At 37.7% G+C, this 12,785-nt stretch overlaps 1 protein-coding gene across 2 annotated transcripts in view; it reads right to left on the bottom strand.

The window, feature by feature from the left end:
- The window catches only part of LOC106883507 (stAR-related lipid transfer protein 13), a 75,541-nt gene that overhangs the window by 37,054 nt on the left and 25,702 nt on the right, over window positions 1-12,785 (bottom strand). For both annotated transcript variants that reach the window (XM_052972400.1, XM_014934536.2), the window contains one exon: window positions 11,694-11,851. In XM_052972400.1, the coding sequence (XP_052828360.1) occupies window positions 11,694-11,851 (158 nt within the window). The remainder of the gene's footprint in view (window positions 1-11,693; window positions 11,852-12,785) is intronic.

Genomic DNA, 12,785 nt, shown 5'->3' with positions numbered 1-12,785 from the left:
ACTATCCTATATATATATCTCTCTCCACCCCTACACATTCAATAATACTATAAAAAGAAACATTCACTCAAGGTGAAATCAAAATTTGACAAACCTACAAGACTAGGTTAAAGCCCTAATTTATAAAACATGTGACATATGAATAAAAATCTGTAAATATACAACCATCCAGACATCTGAGTACCTGATTATTATTTTTTCTAATATATAATTCCTGTACATCACCTCCACACCTTCCAATATATATACATACATACACATATTCATACACAAACCTTCATATACACATGTATTTATACACATTTACATGCATACATACATCACATGCTAAATTTGAAAGACTGTTAAAAATAGTTACAAATAATTGTAGGTATTTTGACACAACAAGAGAAAAATACAAATGTATGCATAAAAAGATATAAATAAATAAAATATTAAAATAATATTATCATGGGGAAAGGAGGATATATTAATATAAGTGTGTATACTATTTTAACAAAAATCAAGGAAAAAATTAATTAAAAAAACCCATAATAGCATTTATACATCTATATGAGTAGACACTCATAGAAACACATACATATACACACATTTTATTGTACATAACTGCAACACATACAGCAGTGTACATATAGATACACACATCAAAAGATAAAAACAAGTTGTTGCTTTCATAACCAAAAATATTTTAAAAAATAAGATGAAGTATTTAGTTAGTGGATATGTAATATACAATGATGTGTGTTAGACAACAGATGCATAAATGACCACAGATAAAAAAGTTATAGATATATAGAAATATCTTACATTTTATACACACTTCTTTACATACACAGAATATGTACATCTACATATGCATTCATTTTATAGTTGGTCAAGCACTAAACATGCTTGACCCAACAAAATGCTGGGTCAAGTAAATGTGCCTTGACTATAATTCTGTAACCTCACCACACATTAGAAAAACCAATTTTTTCAATTTTTTAATTTCTATTAACTTTCTTAAACTTGGTTAAAATTGCATATATGTTGTAATATTCATTGTATTATAACCTTTCTTTTCATATAAGTTTTATAGCATAATAATTAATTATTATTATAATAATGGTTCCAAATTTTGCCACAAGGGCAGCAATTTTGAGGGATGGGATGAGTTAATTACATCGACCTCAGTGTTCAGCTGATACTTATTTTATCGACCCCAAAAGGATAACAGGTAAAGCTGACCTCGGTGGAATTTGAACTCAGAACGTAGCAATGGGCAAAATACCGCTAAGCACTTCATCCAGTACTCTAACAATTCTGCCAGCTTGCTGCCTTAATTATAATAATCATTTCTACTAAAAGCACAAGGCCTGAAATTTTTGGGGAGAGGACTAGTCGATTACATCAGCCCGAGTACTAAATTTATCGACCTTGAAAGGATGAAAGGCAAAGTTGACTTAGGCAGAATTTGAACGCAGAACATAGCAGTAGATGAAATAGCACTAAGCATTTCATCTAACATGCTAATGATTCTGCCAGCTCACTGCCTTAACTTTAATAATAATACAATCTTTTTAACATAATTTTCTCAAGAGCCTCTTCATCTTCACATTTCAGCCTGCTTTCCATTTTACTCTTATTTATCCTCTCCCCTTTTCTTCTCTCTATGTTTTACTCTCTCTCATACTTATTCTCCTCCCCTTTCAATCAGTCATCCCCTCTTTATATATTTATCTTTCTATCTGTCTCACTCTCTTCCCATCTGTCTCTCTTTCCTTCTGTCTCTTCTGTTTGCTTTTGTCTCTCTCACTCTTCCTCTTTCTATGTTTACTCTCTTTTCAACTTATTCTTCTTCCCTTTCTGTCAATTCTGTATCAATCATTCCTCCTCCTATTGCTGTAACTTCCTCTCGATTTCAGTGGGATATGAACTCGGTAAAGAGCCGGATGAAATTCCATCGCCCTACCGATTTTACCAATCCACTTTTCTCTCTTACAATTGCTCCTCTACTTTTTGTTTGCATTTCTCTTTTTCTATAGAATATCTGTAGAGATAACACAGGTATATTATACTAAAGTTAAACGAATGTACAATACAGTGTGGGTCTGTTGTTTCTATTTCTTTCTCTTGTTGCGTTCCAACTATTGCCTCAATTTTTGTCCGTTTCTGTTTTCTTCACTACTTTTGGTTTAAATGTCTAATTATTATGTGAGTGATTTGAAAAAAATTCATTCATTTTTATCCACAATTTATTTCAAATGCAAAAATATTGTGTTTATATAGTGTAAATAGAATTAGTGCAATATGTAATATTATTTGCATTGCTTTCTGTCACATTAAATCAAATCAAATCAAAGGCCACCTATACAAAATAAAATAATTTCTGAAATCAAATATTGTTTCGTTAATACAAAATACATACCACAATATAAAATTTATAATAAGCATTTGGGTCAAGCTTGAACGTGCCTTGACTATAATTCTGTAGCCTGGCCACGCATTAGAGAAATCGATTATTTATTCAATTGCATATACTTTATGTTAAAATATCCATTGTATTTTAATTTTTCTTTTCATGTGTATCATCATCATCATCGTTTAACGTCCGCTTTCCATGCTAGCATGGGTTGGACGAATTGACTGAGGACTGGTGAACCGGATGGCTGCACCAGGCTCCAATCTGATCTGGCAGAGTTTCTACAGCTGAATGCCCTTCCTAATGCCAACCACTCTGAGAGTGTAGTGGGTGCTTTTACGTGCCACCGGCACGAGGGCCAGTCACACAGTACTGGCAACGGCCATGCTCAAATGGTGTTTTTTACATGTCACCTGCACAGGAGCCAGCCCAGCGGCACTGGCAACAACTTCGCTCGAATGTTTTTTCATGTGCCAGTAAGGTGACACTGGTAACAATCACGCTCAAATGGTACTTTTTACGTGCCGCCAGCACAGAAGCCAGACAGCTGCTCTGGCGATGATCATGCTCAGATGGTGCTCTTAGCGTTCCACTGACATGGGTGCCAGTCATCGAATTTGGTTCGATTCTGATTTCACTTGCCCCAACAAGTCTTTGCAAGCAGAGTTTAGTGTCCAATGAAGGAAAGGTATGCATAAGTGGGCTGGTTACACCCCTGGCATAGGCAACGGGTTATGGTCTCAGTTGGCTTGCCGGGTCTTCTCACGCACAACATATTTCCAAAGGTCTCGGTCACAAGTCATTGACTTGGTGAGTCCTAATGTTCGAAGGTCATGCTTCATCACCTCATCCCAAGTCTTCCTGGGTCTACCTCTTCCACAGGTTCACTCAACTGCTAGAGTGTGGCACTTTTTCACACAGCTATTCTTATCTATTCTCACCACATAACCATACCAGCGCAGTCGTATCTCTTGCACACCACATCTGATGCTTCTTAGGTCCAACTTTTCTCTCTTCAAACATTGGGTCTCACAGAGGCAATGACAAGTGACCGAGACCTTTGGAAATATGCTGTGATTGAGAAAACCCGGCAAGTCAAGTGAGATTGTAGTCATGGCTGATGCCAGTGTTGCATAACTGGCCCATTTAAAAGTACCCTTCAATCATTGGGCAATATGTGCTTGAGAAGACCTGTTGAGTGAAGTGAAATCGTAGTCATGGCTGATGACAATGCTGCCTGACTGGTACCCATGCTAGTGGCACATAAAAAGCACCATTCAAGCATGTTGATGCCAGTGCTGCTTGACTGGCTCCGATGCTGGTAGCACATAAAAAGCACCAATCAAGTGTAGTCGATGCCAGTGCCACTGACACTTAAAAAGCATACACTACATTCTTGGAGTAGTTGGTGTTAGGAAGGGCATTCAGCTGTAGAAACCTTGTCAGATTGGATTGGAGCCTGGTACAACCCCTGGCTTGCCAGTCCTCAGTTAAAACCATCCAACCCATGCCAGCGTGGAAAGCAGACATTAAACGATAATAATGATGAATATGATTATTATTATTATTATTATTATTATTATTATTATTATTATTATCATCATTGAGGTGGTGAACTGTAAACATCATTAGCATGTTGGGCAAAATGCTTAGTGGCATTTCGTCTATCCTTAAGGTTTGAGTTCAAATTCTGCTGAGGTTGACTTTGCCTTTCATCTTTTCGGGGTCGATAAATTAAGTACCAGTGAAACACTAGGGTTGATGTAATCAACTAGTTCCTTCCCCAAAAATTTCAGGTGTTGTGCCTTTGATAGAAAGGATTAAATATCAAACCAATTGAGGGACCAGCCATCAGAGTTGATAGCATTATAACAAATAAGGCAACTGAGGATAAGAAGACAGGGAAAGCCTTTGGGGCATCAAGAATCATTGCTGAGATGATTGAAATTTCTAGTGGTGTAGGATACAGCCTAGTCACCCGTATATATATCAGGTTATTGAGGAAGGCGCCACCCTCAATAACTGGTGTAGTAGTGTTATAATTAGCTACTACAAGGGTAAAGGTGATGACTTAGATAGAAACAACTAGAGTTATCAAACTGCTAGACCAGGTCATGAAATTTACTGAGAGGGTTATAGCTCAATTGATTAGGAATAGAATTAAACTAGATGAGATGCAGTTTGGTCTTATACCGAGGAAGAGTACCACAGTGAGACAGCGACAGGAAAAGTATTTAGCTGAAAGTAAACAATGTACTTAGTTTTCATCAACTTGAAGAAAGCTTTTGACAGAGTCCCCTGCTCTGTTATCTGGTGGTCTCTAAGGAAGTTAGGAGTAGAGGAGTGACTTGTTAGAGCTGCACAAGCCATGTATAGTGGTGCTGTCAGTAAGATGAGAGTTGGCCATGAATACAGTGATGAATTTAGCATACATTCATTATAGTCCTTCAGGCCTTAACAGAGGAATTCAACACTGGATGCCCGTAGGAACTACTTTATGCTGATGATCTTGTTCTTATTGCAGAATCTGTAGAAGAATTGGAGAAGAAATTTCAGATATGGAAGCAAAACCTGGAATCAAAGAGCCTTATAGTTAACCAAGCAAAGACCAAAGTTGTTGTTAGCAAGAAAGAATATAAGATTCTCTTTCTGTCAGGTAAATGGCCCTGCTCAGTATGAAGGGAAGCAGATGGAAATAATTCCATTCACTGCACCCAGTGTTAGCTATAGACATATAAGAGGTGCAATGGAATCACAGGTAGATAAGGTTACCTTTGTATGTGGCAGATGTGCAGGAACAATAAGCACTAAGAGCACACAGGACTTAGAGAGCTGTTACCTCTGTTGGCAACAAAAGGACTCTCTCTCTCTGAGTGATAGGTAGATTGTATGATGCTTGGGTGTGAATGGTCATGCTCCATGGTAGTGAGACATGGGCTCTGAATGCAGAAGATATGCACAGAGTGGAGAGAAATGACGGCAGTATGCTCCATTGCATGTGTAACATGAGCATGCATGTATGACAAAGCACAAACGTATTGAGGGAAAAGTTGGGCATAAGATAAATCAAATGCAGCACGCAAGAGAGAAGACTACATTTGTTTGGACTTGTGATATGTATGAATGAAGACAGCTGTATAAAGAAGTGCCAATCACTGAAAGTGGATGGTATCTGTAGAAGATGGAGACCGAGAAAGAGATGAGATGAAGTGGTAAGGACCAATCTCAGGATGTTGGGCCTCATGGAAGAAATGACAATGGACCGAGATGTCTGGTGATATGAGGTTCTAGAGAAGATCCGCGCACATTAGGGAAACTGAGTTCTAGAAGCGCTGTATGTTCTGAAGCACTGTGTGTTCCACCCACACGTAACAAGAAAACTTTCGACACACCTGTTTTATATAGTGAAACTGTATACCCCTCCCGGTAAAAAGTAGACCAGTAGCCAGTCATCAAGAGAGGGTCGAGAGTTGAAGAGTTGAGAGTTGACAGTTATAGTTGGCATCTTGAGGAGCTATCAGAGACAGTAAGACAGAAGAAGCAGTGTATTACTATTCTGGTACGAAGAGATACAACAGTATCTGATGACTAGTAACTACTGTGGCTCCTAGTGTAAAACAGCAATTACAACACAACAGTAGTCACACCGGTGGAAGGAATCCACTTTACAACAGTGGCGATGAGAGAAAACAAATTTACACGGAGTAAAAAAAACATTCACAGGGAGAGTTTAAACTAATTCATGTGGAAAATTAATTAACTCAACAAAAAAGAAACAAAAATCTTGTGCAAACTTAAGAAAATTGTAAAATATGGAAGACTTGTTAGCTGGAGTAGCTGAGTTGCAAAAATAGCAACAACAACAACTCAAGGAACAACAAGAAAGATTGCAGCAGCAAATGTTACAACTAATGAAGTTGATAACCAAACCGGAGAATACATTTTCAACTGACCATGTTGCAAATTCTGTAAGTGAATACAAATATGAGCCCAAAGAAGGAGTAACCTTTGAGGCTTACGTTCAAAGATTTGAAGCAATTTTTGCAAAAGAATGTCAGGATTGGATGGATGAAATGAAACGCGTCTAGTTTTATGAAAACTAGCAATAGCAGAACATGAGAAGTATAGTAACTTCATATTACCAAAAAGAATGTCCAACATAAATTTCACTGACACAGTTGACATTTTGTGTAAAATGTTTAGTGAAGAGCTCACTGTTTAATACTAGATGGAAATGTTTGTTTAAACATAGAAAAGAGCGAAGATGAAGACTTCACTACTTACACGAGCAGAGTCAACAAAGAATGTGAGAGATTTAGGCTGAATATGGTTATTCCAGATACTCTCAAGTGTTTGATTTTTGTACAAGGATTGACAGATAAAAGGGATGTAGAAATCTGAATGAAAATTCTAGCAAAACCAGGATTTGGTACTGCAGAAACTGTTGGAAGGGTGTAACATGACATGAAAATTAAGGCACGACATGGAAGAAATTCAATGGAAAGAGTGTTTTCACATAAGACCAGTGTAAAAAAGTCAGAAGACAAATAAAGTATGGCAGGAAAAACAGAAAAAATACCAGGATGTAGACCCATGTATGGCATGTGGCGGGATGCACCTGAAGAAAGATTATCCATATAAAAAAGCAAAGTGATTTTGCTGTGAGTTTACAAGACATAAAAAAATTGTACTGCAAAACTAGAATGATAGAAAAAATGGAACAAACAAGAAAAAATAGAGTTTGTCAGTAGGAAAAGTTGTGACTACAACAAACAGAAAATTTGTGAATGTGAGAATGGAAACAACTAGTGTCAGAATGCAATTAGACATGGAAAGTGACATCAAAATCATAAATGAGAAAACATGGGAACAAATGAGTAAACCAAAATTATGTAGTTCAAACAAAATAGCATATGGTGTCATGGGAAGAAAATTATATTTCATGGGCAAACACATTTGTAATATAATGTTCAAAGATCGACTCAAAAAAGTGAATGTTTATGTGTTGAAAAACTCCATGAATTTATTTGGCACTGAATGTATGGAGAAATTTAATTTATGGGATATACCCATAAGCATTTTATGCAATAACGTAAACGGAGCAGTCAAATGATTGAATGAGGTTGATGAACTGAGATAAAAAATGAAAGAAACTTTCCCAAAAGTTTAGGCTGTTGCACAAAAACAAAAGCAAGGATTGCTATCAAAGAAAATTCAACATCTATTTTCAGGCCCAAATGGAATGTGCCATTTGTGGTGGTAGACCAGGCCAATTAAAAAAGGAGAAAGGTTGGAAAGCCTGAATATAATTGGAAAGATTGACCATGCAGACTGGGCAGCACTGGCGGTCTACATAAAAAAAAAAGCTAAGAATGTGCGCAGATTAAATGACTGTTTACTCACACACAATTACCCACTACCAAGCCTAGAGAAAGTATTTACTAAACTAAATGGAGGGAAACTTTTCTCAAAGTTAGACCTCCCAGAAGCATACCTTCAAATTCAGTTAGAGGAAGGTTGCACACATCTACTAACAATCAACATGCACCATGGATTGTACAAGTTCAAACAACTGCCATCTGGAGTAAAAGTGGCACGCGCCATATTCCAACAAATAATGGATGCTATGTTAAGTGATTGCGACTTTACTATCACATACCCTGATGACATTTTGATAAAGAGTGAGTCTCGGGTGCAACATGCCTAACATAAAGAAAGTATTCAAGAGAATACGTGAATATGGGCTAAAACTTACAGAAGAAAATGCAAACTTTTGATATGCCTCCCCTGATGAACGTGACAATACTACAAGCATTCTTAGGCTTGGTAAATTATTACCAAGTGTATATCCCAAATATACATAAGGTAAAGGCACCACTTAATGAATTACAAAAAAAAAAATGCCAAATAGGTTTGGACAGAAAAATGTCAGAAAGCATCTAACAAGTTAAAAGATGTGTTAACTTCAGACTTGTATCTTACACATTTCAACCCAAAGTTAGAGATAATACTAGCTACAGATGCTAGTGAGTATGAGATAGCTGTGCTCCTACACAAGTTTAACAATGGCAGGAGAAAGGCTATAGCTCAAACATCAAGGACATTATTGTTGGTGGAAAAGAACTATAGCCAGATTGAATATTTGGTGTGAAAAAGTTCCACAGGTTCATTAATGGCAAATGCTTTTGGCTGCAAACGGACCATAGACCTCTAATAACGATATACAGATCCAAGAAAGGAATCCCGACACATACAGCAAGCAGACAGCAGTGATGGAGTATCCTTCTAGTAAACTATGATTACAGAATGGAATATCTGCCTTCAAAAACATTGGGGCATGCCAACAATCTGTCTAAGTTAATTCCAAGAAATAACGAACCATTGGAGGACCCTGTAATAGCAGCACTAAGAGCGGAAGCAGAAACAAAAGAAGTGATGTGGAACATCAAGTATGAACTAACAGAAACTTTGGAAGAAATAAAAAAAAATGCAAGAAATGACAAATTTATTAATGAGATAAAAAGAAAACTGTGGTCGACAAAAGGAAATAAAGAAAGATCTGAGGCAAATAACTGCCAAGATGTGAGCGTGTACTCTATATGTGATGGTGTACTAATGTACGCTCAGATGGTGGTCATACCACAGATATTACAGAAGAGAACGCTAAAAGAGTCCCATGTAGGACATTCAGGCACCTCTAGAATGAAAGCACTGATGCAGAGTTTTGTATACTGGCCAAGCATGGACAAGGAAGTTGGAAACCTGGTAAAAGGCTGCAGAGGATATGCACTGGCAGCGAAACTACCTACTATGAAATGTGAACCTAGGATGGAAGTGAAAATACCATGGTCCCAATTGCATATCAAAGTTGCAAGCCCGGTAAATGGATATTATAACTTAATAGTATTGGAAAGCTACACAAAATGACCTAAGGTTGCGAGGTATAAACGACCAACCTCGTGTACGGTAATAAACTTCTTACATGAAATGTTCACAAGATTTAGTGTACTGGATATAATTGTCTCTGATAACAGAACACAGTTTGTATCCTGTGAGTTTAAAAGATTGTGTGAGATGTTCATGTTAGAACATAAAACTATAGCACCCTAGATCAAATGGAAGGGCTGAACGGTTCATGGACACTTTTAAGAGAGCTAATAAGGAAGTTATGGACGAGGTCGCGATCCAACAATTCTTAAGGGTATACAGGGTAACTCTGAACCCAAATGCACCAGAAGGAAGTTCACCAGCAGAATTAATGTTGACCAGAAAGGTGAAGTTAGTATTCAATAAACTGTTACCAGTGAAGAAAAAAATATGTGCTAGTAAAGACATGCCAAAATTCTTTAGAATCGGTGATAAGGTACTATGTGAGGATGTACAAAAATGGCAAGCAATACTGGGAAGGAGAAACTGTAACATAGATCAGAAGAATGATGTATGTTAAGGCGGCGAGCTGGCAGAAACGTTAGCACGCCGGGCGAAATGCTTAGTGGTATTTCGTCTGCTGCTACATTCTGAGTTCAAATTCCGCTGAGGTCGACTTTGCCTTTCATCCTTTCGGGGTCGATTAAATAAGTACCAGTTGCACACTGGGGTCGATGTAATCGACTTAATCCCCTTGTCTGTCCTTGTTTGTCCCTTCTATGTTCAGCTCCTTGTGGGCAATAAAGAAATAAGAAGAATGGTGTATGGTGTAAGAAGCAGAAATGGAATGGATAGGAGACATAGAAATCAGCTTAAGGAAAGAGTCATTGAAAAGGAACCAATAAGAGGAGAAATACCAATGGATTGGCTATATGACACTTTTCAGGTTCCAATACTGTTACAAGAAGTTGAAACAACACATATAAAGGAAAAGGAAGAACACTGAATTCCTAAAAGTGGACCTTAAGAAGAAAAGATATTGATATATATATATATATATATATGAAGGGGGTGAATAAAAGAAATTGATTGTTAAATAAACCAATTAAAAGAGATGTTGTACAGTGAAACTGTATACCCCTCCTGGTAAAAAGTGGTAGGAGTCAGCCATTATAAATAGACCAGTAGCTGGTCATCAAGAAAAGGTCAAGAGTCGAAAGGTTGAGAGTTGATAGTTCTAGTCGGTGTCTTGTGTTGCTATCAGCGATAGTAAGATAGAAGAAGTTAGTGTATTACTATACTGGTATGAAAGATTACAACGGTATCTGATGATTAGTAACTATTGTGGCTACTAGCATAAAACAGCAACTACAGTACACCGGCAGTCACACATCACACCAGTGAGAGGAACCCACTTTACAACAACACCCTACCTCAAGAAACCAAACTACATCTCTTTCATGCACTATGCTTATCTTCCACTCACCAAGCCTGTCCTCACAGCCCTGTTCACTGTATCATTGCTACCTGGTAGCCTCCCCACCCCATCTATATACCCAGGTTTTCACCACTCACTGCATTCGTCTCTCCCACTCTCTATTCACACTTCTTTGGCAATGCCCTGGCACTTACCACCATTCTGATCCCCATCCCTTGTGAATATGCCTGGCACTTTGCCACCATATCTCTCCTGTTCTCTCTTGCACTCTTGCTGCCTCCTACTCTCTCTCCTCTTGCTTTTCCCTCAGGCTGGATAACCATGTATCTCCTTTACAACAGCACACCTGTTTCTGTCTGCATTCTTGATCACTCTCTGTCTGTCTGTCTGTCTCTCTTTGACTGGGTACCTCATCTACAGCAAGGCACCTATTTCTGTCTCTCTGTCTCACTAAAACTTTTCAGCATCTGACACGAGATCACCTCCTCCAATTTCCCCTCCCTTCTCAAAAGATCTTTGTCTTGCAAGTTACTTGGTGACTCTGCCAGTGCTGATGCCATGTAAAAAGCATCTAGTCCACACTGTAAAGTGGTTGGCATTTGGAAGGATATTCAGCTGTAAAAAGCCATGCCAAAATAGACACAGAAGTCTGATGTAGGCTCCTTCTTGGCTGGCTACTGTCAAACTGTCCAACCCATGCCAGCATGGAAGGTGGATGGTAAATGATGATGATGATATATACATATATTATAATAGAGTTCTGTACAGTTTCAGTTTATCAAATTCTATTCACATATTATTGGTCAACCCCAGGGTATAAGAGTAAAAGTACAAGGTATAACCATACATTCACGCATGTGCATAGATGTGTATATCTATATGCATGGATGTATAATTATATTTGTGAACATGAATATGTATTTGTATGTATGTGCATGGAATTGACTGTGTGCATATAAAATAAAGAAAAAGCTGACATGTGGTTACCTTTGAGTAAGAATTCTGTTCAAGACTTCTTCAGGCGGGGCTTCCATTTCAGTGAGACACATCCATTGTCGTAACAGATCATCTGTCTTCTTATAGGCTATGTCAATTCCATTGATAGAAGGACACACATTCCAGTTACGAAATTTTTCACGGCATTCCTAAAAATTGAGAGTTTTACAGCTGAATTTTATATGGATAGTTTTTAATTGAAAGATGATATGTAACAGGAATCTATATGTGACAATCTAACAAAGTAACACAAAATATATTAATTTACCAGAAAAGTTAGCATTTTCACAAAAGAGGTGTTGATATAACAGAAAAAAAAAAAAAATTATTGAACACGATATGTTAGTATAACAGAATAATACATTAACATCGCAGAGAAACTAACCTTTTCACTCAAGATATGTTATTATAACACAATATAATACTATCATTTGGTTCTATTATAGGTTCTTATCACTGGACTGTTGGCACTTTTAAAATTTGTTTAGTCCATTATGTTAATCTCAGTACTTTGCATAGTAATTTTTTAAATTCAACTTGGCTCATATATACTGACGGAGAATTCAGTCCAGAATCTGCCAAAGTCAACCAGTCATTACTGATCAGGCAACAGAAATTGCTGGAGCTGACCGGTCAGTATAAGGAATTTTTGATCTGTGTCTTCAGATTATAGTCCCTGTCAACATATATATATACAGTTATGTACTCTGACTACAACATTAAAGTATTTTAGCTCTTATTTTCAGCAATGTAGGCATTTCTAACCCTAGTCATATTTAGTGATAATTATAGTTTTCCTTTTTGGTAAAACATTGCACACTGCTGTCTGGCCTCACCGAGGCGATGACTTCTGACCGAGATCTTTGGAATTGTGCTGTGCGTGAGAAGACCTGGCAAGCCAAGTGAGACCTAAATCCAAGGCCTCTGCCAGGGGTGTAGCCAGCCCACTTATGCGCACCTTTCCTACATTGGACACTAAACTCCGCTTGCAAAGACTTGTTGAGGCAAGTGAAATCGAACTAAATTCGACAACTGGCACCCGTGCCAATGTCGTCTCCTTCATTGGACACGAAACTCAGCTTG

The sequence above is a fragment of the Octopus bimaculoides genome, chromosome 13, assembly GCF_001194135.2.
Source record: "Octopus bimaculoides isolate UCB-OBI-ISO-001 chromosome 13, ASM119413v2, whole genome shotgun sequence".
NCBI classification, from domain to species: domain Eukaryota; kingdom Metazoa; phylum Mollusca; class Cephalopoda; order Octopoda; family Octopodidae; genus Octopus; species Octopus bimaculoides.
The sequence above is the reverse complement of the archived record's forward strand: the minus strand, read 5'-3'. Positions and strand labels throughout refer to the sequence as shown.